Raw genomic sequence first — 16500 nt, forward strand, 5'->3', positions numbered from 1 at the left:
CAACTACTAGTTAAACTACTATTTCGAGTAGTTAACTACGGTAGTTAGGTTACTGCAGGCGCCAACTACTTCCGATTTTGCCGCAAGCTTTACGGCACGATTGTGCTTCCGACTTTTACCTCGAGCTACTTGTTTGATGAGAACGGAGGTGCAGAGTAATTGTGCCGCGCATGTGTACTAAATCTTCACTTTTATCGCTGCTCGTGATCCATATTTAGGTGTCCAAGAACGCTATAGAATGCGATTGGTGTTGATGGACAACGTTAAGTAGTTAGAGATGTAGTTAAACTACATTGCAGTAGTTAAAGAAGTAGTTTTAACTACCTCCCCTGAAAAGTAGTTGAACTACTAGTTAAACTACTCCATCGCGAAGTAGTTAGTAGTTATAGTTAGAAGACTGTAGTAGTAGACTGTAGAAGTCGTTAGTGGCCATCACTGGGTAGCGACATAGGCAAGGTAGCTTCGTAGTTTCTGCCCGATTTTGCACTCCGAGGACTTGTTTCCCAGTTCTCGATTTGGCGACGTGACATGTGTCTTCTCTTTTTCTGTGTGTGTGTTTGTGACGTGAAGTTTGGGACATGGCGGACTGTGTCAGAAAACGCAAAGCGTTGACGCTGCTTCAGAAGGTGATGTTGACGTGATTAGTGGGCGGGGGGGGATATGTTTAATGCAAAGTAACAAAAAGAGAAAGGTGAGAGAATTTACAGAATTTCGAGAAGAGAGAGAGAAAGATGATGTTGGCCATCATCTGCCAGTGGACAGTGGAGGGACTGACGCATAAGCCAAATCACCAACAAAATGTCCCATTATGCAATCTACAGTATCTGTTTTGGTGAAGAATAATGGCATTTTTCTAATGCTACAGATTTGTATGCAGCAGTGTAATGAATCTGAATGACTTGTCCTGCTCCATTTAGGATTCTTTTGAAGCTACACCTGATATATGTAGTAAAATCCCTGCTGTAGTAAAGTCATCCACAAGTCCCAGCCAGTTTACTGTAAAGAGGTTCTACTGCACTGCTTTTTTGTTGTTGTTGTTGTTTTTGTGGACATCATGAATTGTTTTGCCTGAGAGAACTGATGTTCTGTGGCTGGAACAACATAGAAGGACAAATACATACAAGGCCTCAAATTGCCTAAGAAATTAACGACGAAAGGTTGAAAAAGTTAGCCAGTTGTAGGACTCAAACCCACATCTTCTGGATTACCGGTCCAGGGCTCCACCAATTGAGCTAAGCTAACACACCTCCCCAGCGACTTCCAAGGGTGCGTCATCTGAAGGGACAAACCAGCCACTCTCTCTCACTCACTCACCCTCCTTTCACTCTTACGTTTTTGCTCATACACACATTCATGCGGCGATGTTCAACAGTGCCGCCTGCGTCGATCCCGTCGTATGAATGTGTGTGTGAGTCAGCAAAAATGTAAGAGCGAAAGGAGGGTGAGTGAGAGAGAGAGTGGCTGGTTTGTCCCTTCAGATGACACACCCTTGGAAGTCGCTGGGGAGGTGCGTTAGCTCAGCTCAGTTGGTCGAGCCCTGGACCGGTGATCCAGAAGATGTGCACTGCAGGCTAACCTTTTCAGCGACTTCTATCTTTCATTGTTTTGCCTGTTTGATCTAGGGTTGCCACCAGGCCGGTATTATACCGGCCCGGCCGATTATTTGCTCGCTCTGCCGGTTGCCGGTAGGAAGGTGATACCGGCAGCCTTTTGCCAGTATTTGTGTCTCAAAACCTTTCATAGGGCGGGCTTTTCCTGTCAACATTCCACTACAGCTTGAATAAATCTGGAGCACAGACCCAACTCCGCGCAGTCACCAGTTGTTTCATTAGTTACACATTATTATTATTATTATTACACACAGGAACACGTTTCCTTGTATTGTCTTGAGCTCCTTTTCTGCCCCTCGCCCACTTCCCTTTCCCGCGAGCCTTTCCCTCTATTCCACCTCCTCTCCCTCAGCCGGTGTTTTTCAGTACGAAAGGTGGCAACCCTAGTTTGACCCCTGGTGGCGGCTTCCAGTATCCACTGATAGGAAAACGTCTCGCAACCGTCCTCTTACAGTGAGCAAGACGGAGCGTGTGCCAGACTCCTTCGGCTGCTCCCAGTGCGCCAGCGTGTTCACCACGGAGGAGACGCTCGCAAGGCACCTGCAGGCCAAGCACCTTCACAAGGGGGGAAAGCACCGGTGCAGGTTCTGCGACTACTCCAGCGACAAGACGTACAACATCCAGAAGCACGAGAGGAGGCACACGGGTGAGCGACCGTACGCGTGTAAGGTGTGTTCCAGGGAATTCGCGCAGCTCAGCCACCTGGCGAGACATTCGAGAACAGTTCACGAACGCGTCAAGAAGCACGTGTGCGCCACCTGTGGGTTAACGTTTCGAGACTTGTGCAACAAGATCAGACACGAGAGGTTGCACGTGAAGTGAGAATTCCTGAACCTCTTTTTTTTTTTTTTTTTTACGGGTGTCTTCTGCTTCCTAACGCCACGAACACCGCTTCGCGGTGTCGCTCCCTTTTGGAGTTTGGTATCTTTTTTGTGGCTGTACCTTGTACCTCGGAAAATAAATAAATACTCCTAGTCAAAGGTTCATTGACTGACGAGACGTGATATTCAGTCGCCGACCGATTTTTCGGACATGCTCGGTTATTTGGACTCGTTCGCGGAGTTGAGCGGGTCCCATAGAGTTGATGTATAAGAACGTCCAAAATTTCAGACACCATGCAGCCCCATTCGCTCTATATTTCGGACTCTGTTTGCCCAACCAGCGAATTTCTCTACTTGGACCCAAGCAGGCAATGGCCGCTTGGGCTGGCAAAAGGTTGGGTGACAGTTTGCCAACGACTCTTTCGGCCATCCAACGTTGGCGCAACGTTGCATAGCGATAAGCAGAGCGAGGATTGGAAAGCCGTTGGCCAGGGTACAGATCTATATCAAGAAACGAGCTCGTTGGCCAAGCACTTGCCAACGCTTTGATCAATCTCGCCTGGGGGAGAGGAAAATGTAGAATGGTCTAGCGCTGCATACAGTTCGACTTTCGATGGACCGAGGGAATTTCTCGAAACTGAAGTAGTAAGAAACAGAAGCGTTACCTTCATGGCGAGTTAATACGACAAGAAATTCATCATTTCAGTGTAGTTTGGGTACGCGCCAAATTAAACTTAGACACGCCTCACCATTCATTTTGACACACACACGAACAGGTCTCTCGAATTTGTGGAAGCTCGCGAGACAAGCTATGCATAGTATCTGTTTTTCCTCAGGAAACACATGCTGTTGTGCGGTTGGTCGTATTGTGGTCTCGGGAATCGTACGAGCTTTTTTTATACTTTTAAAAACCGATTATTTTTTTCTTCTTTTTTTTTGCATTTTGAAACATCGTGCTCACTTGTGGTTGTGGGAAATTACTAGCAAAACAAACAAATAATGATACATCATTACTTTACAACGCAAGACAAGTGAGTATGACAATGAGTGACGCCGCGGGAAGGCTTTGGTCTGTATCTTGGCACAAGCTTGGCACAACGTAGGCAGGCCAATGCTTGGCAAATCATTGGCCAAGGTACAGATCCTTATCAAGAAACAAGCTTGTTGGACGATGATGTATCAAGCACAGCCAGGTAGGCCAGCCTAACTATTGCCAAGCTTGGCCCAACCTTTGTTTGTTGCTTGGGGAGTGACTGAAAATATTGATATATCGTTCTAAAATTCGCATCAAAAGAAATGAACCAACTAAAATATTGAAAAAAAAAAAAGATTGTTCATTTTTATTTCCTCTGAGTAGAAGAGGTCTGTTGTAACACTTTTGCGTCTACATCTTTGGCAAGCGAGCCGTGCGACAGCGCTGTAAAGCGGGCTTCACCTGAAGCACACATGCAGCAGGTGAAGCTGACTTCGGAGCCGCCTTCGAGCCGGCTTTGAAGCCGGCTTCGAGAAATAGAAGCTGATGTCAGGTCCCCCAAGGTCGCCATTTTCCCATGTATTTGTTCCTATCCCGATGCGTGCAATGCCGGAGGCCGCCCTTAGATACCCCATTGTTACCAGACGTTGGCTTGCGTTTGATTGTAGCGCGCTAAAGATCCAGTTGAAGCACAATTCCAGCTACGCCAAGTCACCGAAGAAGAAATGGACGACTGCGCCTGCGGCGCCCACTGGCGGCGCCTGGTACGACATGTACGCTATGTGATGCACGCAGCCGTGCACTAGATCCTTCCGATCGCTCAACACGTTTAAAAACGGGACCAGAAAGTGAAACACGACACAGAAAGTTGTTATACACGTTTTATTTGGACATATCAAGACTAGATTCATTCGCAGAAACAACAAAAACATTTTGCCGCTAAACTTAGCGGGCTGTAGTGATCCGGAACGGCAACAGTGGGGTATCTAGTGGCGGCCTTCTTCGTTGCACGCTTTTCCGAGGTGAGTTTGGGGGACCTGGCTGATGTGGCAGAGCTGGAAGCTACAGTGGGAAAGCATAGACAAACATTTCCTGCCCATTAGTGCTTGGTAAAGTTTATTTTGAAGCAAAATTGTTTTTTTTTCCTCTTTTTTTTCGGCCTGTGCGATTTTCCGGACTTCAGCGCGATCCCCGCCGGGTTCGAAAAATCGGACGGCAACTGTACCTCTATTTGTACATATTCTGAGATCCATTCTGGTCACAATAGGGATAGGGATTCAATGAGTGACAGCATTCTATTCGGGAAGTAAGACCGCTGCTATTGAACAATTGTGCACCGTCAGGGACCAAGATGCAAAGCATTTGAATTGTTGGACATAAACGAAGACGATCTGAGCGTGTTTCACTTCTCCCAGGGCAGCTCAAGGTCGAACTCAACTGCTCACACGTGCAGCACCTGTGTAGTGCTATTTTGTGTACGAAGTAACTTGGAAGTAACTCCTTCTTTTTTTTAAGTAACTCCGTAACTGCGAGTTACATTTCGTGCTCAAGAACTTCGTTATTAACTTAGCTACGTTTTTCGCACGGTTACTTATAACTCTGCAGCGAGTTCTTTTTGACGGGTAACTCCTCGATCTTTACTTTGCTTTGTACCATACTATTTTCTTGTATGCTCCAGTTTGATAATTTATTCTAGTTTTATTGTTATTAATTAATTATTCCTTATCCTTTTCGTTCACCTGACACCTCTCGGTGGTATTTGTCTCCGAAAACATTCCTACAGTACGTTGCCTTCTTTCGTATTTTCTTTTCCACCATCTCAGCCCTCTCTAATAAGAATCTGTATTTCCTCCTCACCACCTTCTTCGTCGCATTAGCATAAATATCTCGACCAAGTGTTCAGTGCATCGCACATGATGAAGGGTGGACTCCTTCTGAAAGCTTGTTCTTTAGTAAAATAAATCATTCAAATGTTTCAATCTCTTTAAATACTTATCTTAGTTTTAGTTCCCCAGTTCTTTTTGTTCAGATTTATTTCTGGAAATGATGCAGTGAAGGATTGTAATAATTTGTGTGCACCCGAGCTCATATTACCGTAAATCATTTTCCTTTCTCTTTCGCATATTCAATATGGTACGTATTCGACAGGGTGCGATCTATTCCGGTTACCGTTACCTGCATACAGGAAAGAAAGCGTACAGCGTTATGTGCTGTAGAGGATTCGCAGAAAGGCGCAAATTGTACAGGCACTCAAAATCTGTTCGCAAGGGTCAAAAGAAATATGCGTGCTGCACGTGTGGGCACATGTTTCGAAACAAAATGGACGCAGTACCTCGTTAAATAAAATACCGTATTTTCCATTGTATAACTTGCACCCCTGAATATTGTGGAATTTGGAAAATATTGTATGTATAACGTGCATCAGACGTGCATAAAGCGCACCGGATTGGGGGGGGGGGGAAGAGCGACATTAATAGCGCACACAAGCTAATCTGTAGGTCACCGTTAGCGTCCACGGTAATCCATGGCCGTGCATGGAGTGTATTTTTTAAATTTTTTTGTAAGGTGTATTGTGGGCGCAGTATATATCCTGAACTTCCAAGTGCAAATCAGCAGATTCGGTTCATAGTAAACTTCTGTCTCACGTTCTTTCTCAACCTCACTAGCCTTCTGAAATGGTTTCAGGATCACTGACACCTCTAAGTGGTCCAATACAGTCAACCCTCGATTTATGAACACCCTCGGTTCCCGGAAAAATCGTGCATAAATCGAGGGATTCATAAATCGAAAATTCCGTTAAGTCAGTACTATAGAGCTGACGAAACAGTACATGCGAGTTGTGATTGTGTTTATAATGAAATATATTGTGTAATTTTGCTTTCGTAATTTTTTAACCATGCCTTCTGCTGTACACTTGGTCGACCCTAATGTGTCCCCGGAAAAGCAGTTTGTTGTTCGGATTTCGAGGGGTTAAAAACCGAGGGTACAATACCTGGGAAAAGATTCGTCCGTTCCGGCGTCATTCATAAGACCACGGAATAATACCTTTGAAGATTTCTGTTGACCTCAGAACGGTCTGTTAATAAATTGAGGGCAAAAACGCTGGGCAACTCCTAGTTGGTTCCCAGAAATTCCATTCATTATTCGGATATCGAGGTTCATAAAACGAGGGAAAAATGCATGTAAAAAGTTTGGTTCCTCGTGCTCCTGTTCATAAAACGAAGGAATTCATAAATCGAAGGTTCATAAATCGAGGGTTGACTGTACTTGTTGGACCCACTTCACTACCTGGCCATGCCCGTCGCCTCTTTCCTCTACTCGTGCTCGCCGTGTGTCATTAGTTTTTTACCCTATTTTGTCCACCCTGCTTCTCTGTTTTCCCTATTTCCTATTCCCTGTTCCCCATTTTCACCCTATTTCCCTATTTCTGTCACCCTATCTCTCTGTCAAGCAATCTGAGCCAAGGATGGAGAACAGAGGTAGCAGAGCAGCTTCTTAGGAACCTCTCTTCCAGGAAGAAAAGCTTATGCACAGCACGCATTGGTAGATAATGCGCAGTGCCTCGTCGGGACGATTTTTACAGTGTATAACACGGGCGATATGTGATGGAAAATATGGTTTGCGAATAAATACTCATACTACTTGACTGTTCATTGATCTGTGCAAAGATTGACTTGGTCGTTATTCCTTTGCCTCCTGAAATGTCCACTTGCCTTGCAGAGCTACGGTAAAAGGGCTTGCCCCCAAAAAACTTGCTCTCAAACGAAAGTTTGTGTTTCGATTATAGTACGAATCAAACAAAACTAGTTCACACGACGCTACCGTTTAGAAGAAAACCGCAGTGACAACACAGCAGCCCTTGGCGGCAACGAATAGAATACCCAGGAGGCAAAGATTGGCGGCATCCAATGAGACAGCAGAAGAAATGCGCGCATTCCTATCATGTGCACGTGGATTTAGAACGGGTTCGATCGTAGTGTTCCGTATATGCCCAGCATGGTGCGCGCTGCTGCATTTTGCGGTACCGATTCGCTGAATCGTAGCCCCACCACAGTTCTCGCCGACAACATTTACCTTCTCGTCCTTCGGACAGCGACGCCAGTCCGGTCTTGCAACAAGCACTATTGTTGAATTCCAATGGCAGAGTCGGAGCAAGTGGCAGACTCTGCAGTGGAGCGGCTTGATCAGGCCTAGAGCAAGTGATCCGAATCTGCGACTGGAACACTTGCGCCCAACTTGGAGTTTAGCCCTGGCCAATCTCAGTTGGTGGATGGCGGCCAGAGACGGAGGAAGAAGAAGAAGAAAGGTACTCATGTTCCATTATAACGCCACGTTTTGCTACATCAAGGTCCTTCTAATCTCCTAACGTCGCCATTGTAATGTCTGACTTATCGCTTCCTTCATGAAACAAAATCGCCAAGGTACGATGGGAAAGACTAGTCCCGGCGAAGACGCGTTGCGAGGCGGCCATGTTGGCGAAACAATGACAGGAAATAGGAAGCACAAGCGACAAGTGACGTTCTGGTTGAATCTGCCTATTTTGGCGGAGCGGTCTGGGTTGCTCCCTGGAGCAACCTTGGCTCCAATGCCGCTCCGAAGCTCCCATTGGAAGACCCCAGAACTGTTCCTAATCTGCCAAGCGAAACAGACTTGCTCTCGGCGCAGCAACAAAACTTGCTCCGGAGGCGCTCCGAATCTGCCCTTGGAATTCAACATATGTTTTTAACCGGGAATGCTCCACGGCATGGCACGCACGTGCACGTGCATGTTCGACTAAAAACACCGATGCACAAGCTGAAGTGTCATTAACATAGCGTGTAACGGAATTTAAAGTGAACTTGTTTTTGCATTTTAGTGCCCCTTTAAAAAAAGGCTGTTATAGCATCTAAAAATGTAGAAAAAAGAGGCTACAGTTCAATAGACTCTACAGTTAGGCGGGCAACTCCAAAAATGTACCGCTTGGGCATTGATGGGCAAATGTCTAAAATTCTGGGTCCTAGTGATAATGCGTGCGATAAAAACACGCAAGACAAGGTACGCAAAAGAGAGAATACAGTCGGACCTCGTTTTATGAACCCTCGATATCCGAATTCCCTCAACTTACGAACGGCTCCACAGGGAACCAAACTTTTTCTGTGCATTTTGACCTCGTTTTACGAACCCTCGATATCCGAACTATGAACGGATTATTAGGGAACGGACCCAAAGTAGCCAAGCCATTCTGACCTCGATATACGAACGAGCGTTATGAATGTACAGAGGACAGGCCAATGGACCGGAGTATAATGAAAGTTCCTCAGTAGATGCTGCAGAGGTCAAACATACAATGTCCCAACACCACCACGTTCCACAAACATGATTCACCATTTCCTGAAAGAATAATTCGGGCGTTTACAGCCGAACGGTTGTGAGTTTGGACTAGGTCTCCGAGATGGAAACATCTTGCCGTTCCAAGAGAAGGCGTTCAGTCCTGACAGCCGGTGACAAACGTAATATTTGCCGTTGGAAACAGTCTCATCCGCGCGCGATACAGTACTTTGAGGACCCGGTGGATGAGTCAAGTGTCAGACTTGTGTCATCTCTTCTAAACATGATAGACCCTGCAGAAAGTATGGTGCAAAGCACAATTACGCAGTATTTTCAAAAATAAAACTTATTCAAATCAATTTCCCATGGTTTTGTGAGGTATTTGTGCACTGCACACCTCGGATCTCGATTTACGAATACCTCGATTTACGAACGATTTTCTGAGAAACGAAGGGTGTTTGTAAAGCGAGGTTTGACTGTACATGTGCTGTCTGCATCTTCAACTGATTACTCTTGTCACCGTGCGCCTTATCAGTATGGCCCAGATTTTTACGCATTCGCCTATAAATGCCTAGAAACGCCGAAATATGACATTTTCGGGTTTGCCCGCCTTCTCTTCGACTCTATTGAGTTGTAGCCCTTTTGAACATTTTTAGATGCCATAACAGCATTTTTTAGAGTTGCAAGGGCGAGTGCACCTTTAAGGCTCATAGTGCATTTTGATTTTCGTTTCTGCATGTTTGCACATTTTGTTCTTTTTTTTTTCATTTGGTTTTCTTCAGAATTTTGGTCTTCTAGATGGGGTTGATGTGTATTTAATCAGAATATTGGGCCTCTTGGCCTTTCCATAGAGTTGAGGGCAGAAAACTAAAAGTAGATCGCATGGTTCTAGGCCGCCTCAGCATTCGTATGCAAGTAGTCAAAGCTTGCATGGTGCCGTAGCCTTTTTTTTCCTGAGTAGAGAACTTTGAAGCACCAACAAAGTCAAAGAGTGTACCAGTTTGACAGGCCTATTTTTGCATTTTATTGCCTATTTTGGTGTTTTTAGCAGGGATTGGAACCAGCATTGTTTTCTGTCCGGTTCGGGTTGAGGCATATTGGTTTGGTTCGTGTTTAGCTCCGCTGAACCGAAATTACCAGCCTGAACCGGTTGAGGTATATCGGTTCGGTTCGGGTTCGGCTCAGGGGAAAAAAAAAATCAGTCAGGCGGTCGGTCGGAACGTCTATAGGGATTGGAACCGTTGCTTTTTTTGGTCCCGGTTTAACCGGTTCGCAGGCGGTAGTTCTGCTACATGAAAGCGAGCTTACGCTCACCGTGCACGGTTGTAAGAGAAAGGAGATAACTGTTTCAGGTGGAGAAAAAACTTTCGGGAAAGCAGGTGAAAACACAAGACAAACAATAATTATTTATCCGCTATTTTACTTATTGTACTTTCGCGGTCGTCTGCTGAAAACGAAAAGCGAAGTGCTTTAATCTTTTAGGCAGAACCCGGTCAGCTTCCTACTTTGCTGCGGTAAAAAACTGGGGCTACGGTCACAAACTTTTACTCGCATCTGACGCCTTACAAAAAAATAGATAAACAACCAAGAAAGGTCGGTCAGTAGTATGACTATTTCACCTCTGAACCAATTCCCGAACTGGTGACCACCAGCGGCATGGCCGAGTGGGCTAAGGCGTCCGCTCGTTGGTGGTAACCAAGGTCGTGCTGAAGACTGGGAGGTGGTGGGTTCGAATCCTACCGCTGGCTGTGCTGTCTGAGGTTTTCCCTGGGTTTTCCGAGGACTTTCCAGACGAATGTCGGCACAGTTCCCCCTGAAGTCGGCCCAGGACGCATACTAATCCCCCTGTCCCCCGCTCCTTCCTGCTGTCCTCTCTCCATCCGTCCACATCTGTACGCCGCTCATAGCCACTGTTGCTTCGCGGCGCTAACACCCAATCAAAAAAAAAAAAGAACTGGTGACCGTATGAATTATTTTTTATTTTTTTGTTCAGTTCAGGACAAGCAAAAAAATTGTTGGGTTCGGGTTCGCCAGAAAATAACGTTTTTTTTTTTCGGTTCCGATTCCTGGTTTTTAGGTCCTAATTGCCCGCCTGTTTCCATCGTTTTTAGTCCCTAAATTTCCAGGCCCTACTTATCGGACGTCATTGCTGTCTTTCAGCCTTGTGAACATGTACGGTCATCAATTTTTTTGTCCGTTTTTTTTTCGCCCTCCTGTTGGCGCCTTCCAGTATTCATTGATAGGAAACACCTCACACCATATTCTCTTACAGCCAAGAAGACGGAGCGTGTACCAGATTCATTCAGCTGCTCGGAGTGTAAGAGAGAGTTTGACACAGAGGTCTCACTCAGAAGGCACAGCAGGGCCAAGCACCCTCACAAGGGAGGAAACCACCAGTGCAGATTCTGCGACTACTCCAGCCGCAAGATGAACCACGTCAAGGATCACGAGAGGACGCACACGGGCGAAAGGCCGTACGCATGCAAAGTGTGTCGTAAGAAATTTGTACAGAAAAGTCACCTCGTGTACCATGCAAGGACAGTTCACTGAGGCCGGAAGAAGCACACGTGTGCCACCTGTGGGCACACGTTTCGAGACTGACACAACCACGACTACTGGATTGTAACGACCGTGTCGTAGGCACCCCTTCCCAGCGCGGCATTTTTGGAAGGTAGCGGTGGCGCTACTCATCGTCCCAGTTATTGCTTCCTCAACTTCACCTATATTGAAAGAGATAATATTGAGATAATTCACCTATATTGAAACTTAATATCACAATGGGTCCCCTGCTAAATTTCCAGGAAGGGCATTACCACTGTGTATAGTGTTCTCCCGCTATTTCTATTCTTATTTTGCAGTAGCGAAAATAATTCTGACTGTACAGGAGTGATTTGATGAGGGCTTCAAAAAAAAAGTTATCGTTTATGAAATCAGGCTTTGGTGGTGGGGCCTTGTGGTGGTATGCTCCATCTGCTCCCCTTAAGTCCAGCACAGCACACAAGGTGTTCAGAGATGATGACACTGGGGAGAAACTGCACAGGATTTGTATGTCTGCGTACATGTACCCTTGCGGTACAGCTCGCATCAAAATTAACTTGAACGCCGTCCCAGCCTGGGAAGCAGGAAAGGAGCCACCCTGACAGCGCCTAGCAGAAAACAATTCCTTCATGACGGAGCTCACCCATCTAACGGGAAATAGATGACCAAAACACACTCCGACGTTATTTCTACTAAGCACCACTAGGGTCCAGAATACCGGAGTGGCATATTCAACTTAACTCTGATGTGAGCTGTATGTGTTCCTATATTTGGGAACCCGTCCCAGAAATACCTGTAAGGGAAGTACGACTCTGTCCTAAATAAAGTTTACTCCAGGTATGGCAATGTTTGCCACATTTCCTTGCCTGTTCCTTTCAGTCAGGAAAAAAGATTACCAGCCCAGTCCTGTGTCACAAACTCTTTTATACGGTTGTGCCTCGTTAATATGGACACTTTCGTCGCCAACTAAAATCGTTCCTAAAGAGAATCCTTCATATTATCGAATAACGAGCAAATAACAACTAAAATGATGTTTTATTGAAAAAGAAAAACTCCCGAATCAGTGCCTGCTTGCAGGTATACTAGGTTGCAAATCGGTTTAAGCTTGGCTTAATGTTGGCAACACATAGAGCCCACCATAGCAGATGTGACCATTTGCTTCGCACTGTTCAAGTCATGGAGGCCAAAGCTTGACAACTTGTACCACGTCTGTTTTTGCGAGCTGTCGAGCGACTGCACCATGTCTTAATAAAGGCGCAACATCTTGTACGGGGGTCAATCGCCCATGGATGTGTTTGGAACATTCATGACGTCATACAGGATCTTCCAGGCTCTTCTTGTCCACAAATAACCTCCTGTCTTCTTATAGTTCTTATGGGTGGCTGTGAAGGAGTGGGCATAACTCCCTTTGTACAACGGAACATCCTACTGCAGAATGCGGGGGAGGGACTTGCCCTCCATACTGACATCATACATAATAACGAGACAAAAATATATGCATCAACATGTGCTTTGTACCTTCCTGGACCATCCATTGTCTAAGAAACGAGCATCCATATAAATTAGATGATAGTGCATTGAAAAAGTTTGGTCCTTACTTCACTTTGGTTCCGTAAACTTTTACGGACCTGTACTGTTCATACTGTCTACACAGCGTCTCCAAAGTCTGACTCTACCGTGACGTTCCAACGGTGAGTCTTGGGACATGGTCTCAGCTTCTGCCCCAGTGTGAGTGTGCTAAAAAAACTAATGTGGTATTAATTAATTAATTAATTAATCATTACATGTTCCAACCAGTTTGAATATAGTCATGTCCAGCCCAAAAACACATACATGTGGAACCTCTGTCATGGAACACACTCCTGTGCATTCCTCCCAGAGAGTGACATGCCAGCAGCGGATGAGAGCGTACGAACTTCCAAACGTGTGCCTATAGGTAGCCTAGTCAAGTGTCTGCATGTCTGTACAGTATACCACTCTCTGTCAACATGTCACTCTGAGGAAGGAATGTGCCCGGTCGTGTTCCGTAACCTTTTTGTCCAGGACTGCACCTACCGGTACTTGCTGATAAACAGCGCCTTGCTTCATTATCTTACAGGCTACGGGGAAGAACACATAGTATATCGGATGCCTTTGGATGATTCCAGTGTAAACGTGTGTTTGCCACAGAAGAGTCCCCCGTGCAACCGCAGAGGACCAAGCACTTCCACAAGGGCGGGAAGGACCAGTGCCAATCCAACATGGTCCTTCACTAGTTCCAGCTTGTGATTTTCGACTGGGTCACTTGCACCTAGGGATGCCACCTTTCGTAGTGAAAAATACCGGCCGAGGGAGAGGAGGTGGAATAGAGGGAAAGGAGGAAAAACTTGTGGAAAAGGGAGAGCGGGTGATGGGTGGACGGGACACACACATAGAGAGAAAGAGAGAGCGTGCTCACTCAAGATAATTTATTTGCAGATACTACTAACGTCCTCTGGACGTCATTGTAGGAGTGGATACATTGAGAAACAACATGTATCACAAAAATAAAATAAAAAAACACGACATCAAAATTTATACATTATACTTGACTAAGATGGTCATTCACAGATTACACAAATATGATTGAAGCTTTGAAACAATAATAATACGAGGAAACATATGTTCCTGTGTGTGGCTGTATCATTGATACTAGAAATAACAATGATAATAATAATAAGAATGAATAACTACGAAAATGACTGGTGACTGCAGAGCTGGGTCTGCGTTCCAGATTTATTCAAGCTGTAGTGGAATGTTGAAGGGAAAACCCCGTAAAGGTCCTTATGAAAGGTCTTGAGCCACAAATACCGGCAAAAGGCTGCCGGCATCACCTTCCTACCGGCAGAGCGCGCAAATAACCGGCCATGCCGGTATAATACCGGCCTGGTGGCAACCCTACTTGCACCGTGTGATAAAAGGCAGCCCGTGCCGTTCTCTTTGCAGGCGACCATGTGGCACTTACCCCGGACACCTTCAGGTGCTTTCAGTGCAAGAGCGTCTTTGCCTCCGAGGAATACCTCGCAAGGCACCGCAGGGTGAAGCACCCTCACAAGGGCGGGAAGCACCAGTGCAGGTTCTGCGACTACACCAGCAACAAGCCGGCTCACATCAAAGAACACGAGAGGGTGCATACGGGTGACAAGCCTTACGTCTGTGAAGTGTGCTCCAAGAAGTTTGGCTTGAAGCAGAACCTAGAGAGGCACCTGAAGACGGTTCACGTGGGGGAGAAGGTCCACGTGTGCGCCACCTGTGGTTACGTGTTTCGAGACAGAAATGATCTGCGAAGGCACAAGGCGGTCCACGCTGCATGGTAGGGCCTGACTTTTTCGGGTTTTATTTTTTTGCCAAATTCGGGGGGTAAATATCGGGTGATATTTTTCATTTGAAAATTCGGGTGTATTCGGGTTAAATCCCGTTACGGCATATTCTGTCGTCACGAATTCGGGTGATTTTTTTTTTTAATAAAAATTTGACTTAACATGAAACTAATGTTTAGCAATGTTATCAAACTTTATTTTAATGCACGCTTATGAGTGTGCCACGCGACCCGGATGTTTTCGGGTAGATTCGGGTTAAACCCGAATTTTACAGATTTCGTTCGGGGGGTAAATATCGGGCGGATACGGGTTTAACCCTAAAAAGTCAGGCCCTATGCATGTGATGTCCGCCGTAGACGCTGAACGTGCATAGACGCCGTAGACACTACAGTAACTGGTGGTTCTTGAAGATAGAGTACTGCACGGGCTTACCTGAAAGCCCGAGCCTTCTTTTTTATGGGCCCAGGCTGGGCCCGGGTTTGACCGTTATGGGCCCGGCCCGTACATTGTTGGGCCAAGGTCAGGCTAGAGCCTGTGGTACCCCACTGTTAGTTACCCGCGGTCAACGTTTATAGCCCGCTATGCTGGGACTGGCTTGGTAGCCCATAGATTTCTAGGGCCAGGCATTGGCTGGGCATGGGCGGGTAAATCAAAGGAAGACCGGGGCCCCGGGCGAAGAATTTGGCCCGTGCAGTGCTCTAAAAAATTCTAATTTCCGAGAGCGATAACGGATGCCCTGTGGGCACTGGGGGAATGTTAAGTGAACACAATTATTGCTTTAAATTAACGCAATAATTTTGTTCAATTAAGATATCCTTATGGCCTCAAGGATTGCTGTAATCGCGCTCGCGGGAACGTGATCACATTTTTTGCAGTGTTATTATTAAGGTCCATGGAAGCTATACTGTGTTAAGTAAATTTCTGGGCACTTTTACATTTTAAGTACATTTCCTATTGTGTACTTTGTACTACTTTATAGGGGGACGGTCACATCTGTTCCGGTCGATTTTAAAAAAAGAAAGAAAGTTTTTTAAAGAAAGAAAGTGGTGTCATTTATTTTTCGTTGACCGCTGTCAGCGGTGTTGAAAATCCCACGTGAGATTGTGATCTGTTTCATAGATGGGCTTCCAGAGGTGACAACCTTCTTTAGTACTTTTCTGCAAAGTACTTTTCAAGTACCCGGCTGGAAATGCAAATACAAAAAAAAGGAAAATATGAAGCAAGTTTTGTTTCTATAAAAGCAGTGTTTTTGTACTTCAAGGACATTTAAGATGTGTTACTTTGTATTATACTTTGAGTATCGCTGATGCCACGTGCTTTGCACTCCACTTTAAGAACAATTTTGGGTACCTTGCCCCTCACTGATAAACTGTGTGTGAAGAAAATGATGCAAGCTGGTGTAATGGTACCAGAATAAGTGCTAATGGTAGCACTTTGCATTACTATTTCTGTAATACTTTTGAGTATTAGTATTACATATTCAATCGCAATCTCTATGTGACACACACACCCTATGCAATGAATCGAGCTCGCCTAAAACCATGTTTTATTTGCCTGGCCAACAGGTAATACAGCAAAATAGCAATGTAACAGTAACATATACCAAAAGGAACAGTGACCATACCAGTGTTGCGGAGTTTCTACTCTGGGGTTGGAATGATTCCGGAATCATTCCAGATTTATCAGAGCCCAGAATGGAATTGGAATAGAATGGCAGAAACTGTCCTAGGAATGGAGCGGAATTAGGCATTTTTTCCCCAGGTGGAATGGAATTGGGATGGACTGCTCTGGGTGCCACACAATCAAGGACAAAATAACCTTGTCTTTTTGCTTTTTCCTCTATAGCACTGCTGGGCTACCCAGCACGGTTACCGGTCTCTCTTCTTTTATTGATGGAATTAAAGGAATGGAAT

The 16500-nt window shown here is 45.5% G+C and overlaps 2 protein-coding genes across 2 annotated transcripts; both read left to right on the forward strand.

Annotated features, from left to right (window-relative positions):
* The first annotated feature begins 578 nt into the window (after positions 1 to 578).
* Positions 579 to 11402, forward strand: LOC135374858 (zinc finger protein 22-like). The gene is made up of 3 exons (XM_064607785.1): positions 579 to 626; positions 1998 to 2256; positions 10984 to 11402. Exons 1-3 carry the CDS (start codon positions 579 to 581, stop codon positions 11259 to 11261), a joined length of 585 nt encoding a protein of 194 aa, XP_064463855.1. The 3' UTR covers positions 11262 to 11402.
* Positions 11403 to 11635: 233 nt separating this feature from the next.
* On the forward strand, positions 11636 to 14584 carry LOC135374860 (zinc finger protein 701-like). The gene is made up of 2 exons (XM_064607786.1): positions 11636 to 11756; positions 14214 to 14584. Exons 1-2 carry the CDS (start codon positions 11636 to 11638, stop codon positions 14582 to 14584), a joined length of 492 nt encoding a protein of 163 aa, XP_064463856.1.
* The last annotated feature ends 1916 nt before the right edge of the window (positions 14585 to 16500 follow it).

This window comes from Ornithodoros turicata, unplaced genomic scaffold (genome assembly GCF_037126465.1).
Source record: "Ornithodoros turicata isolate Travis unplaced genomic scaffold, ASM3712646v1 ctg00000783.1, whole genome shotgun sequence".
Classification (NCBI taxonomy): domain Eukaryota; kingdom Metazoa; phylum Arthropoda; class Arachnida; order Ixodida; family Argasidae; genus Ornithodoros; species Ornithodoros turicata.

What these genes read in the sequence shown, in the direction of transcription:
- LOC135374858 (XM_064607785.1), top strand. Translation starts at nt 579, where the DNA reads ATGGCGGACTGTGTCAGAAAACGCAAAGCGTTGACGCTGCTTCAGAAG. An exon ending in CGTTGACGCTGCTTCAGAAG is followed by an intron (nt 627 to 1,997) that starts GTGATGTTGACG and finishes TGGCAACCCTAG; the next exon opens with TTTGACCCCTGGTGGCGGCT. An exon ending in GCACGAGAGGAGGCACACGG is followed by an intron (nt 2,257 to 10,983) that starts GTGAGCGACCGT and finishes ATTCTCTTACAG; the next exon opens with CCAAGAAGACGGAGCGTGTA.
- LOC135374860 (XM_064607786.1), top strand. Translation starts at nt 11,636, where the DNA reads ATGAAATCAGGCTTTGGTGGTGGGGCCTTGTGGTGGTATGCTCCATCT. An exon ending in GGAGAAACTGCACAGGATTT is followed by an intron (nt 11,757 to 14,213) that starts GTATGTCTGCGT and finishes TTCTCTTTGCAG; the next exon opens with GCGACCATGTGGCACTTACC.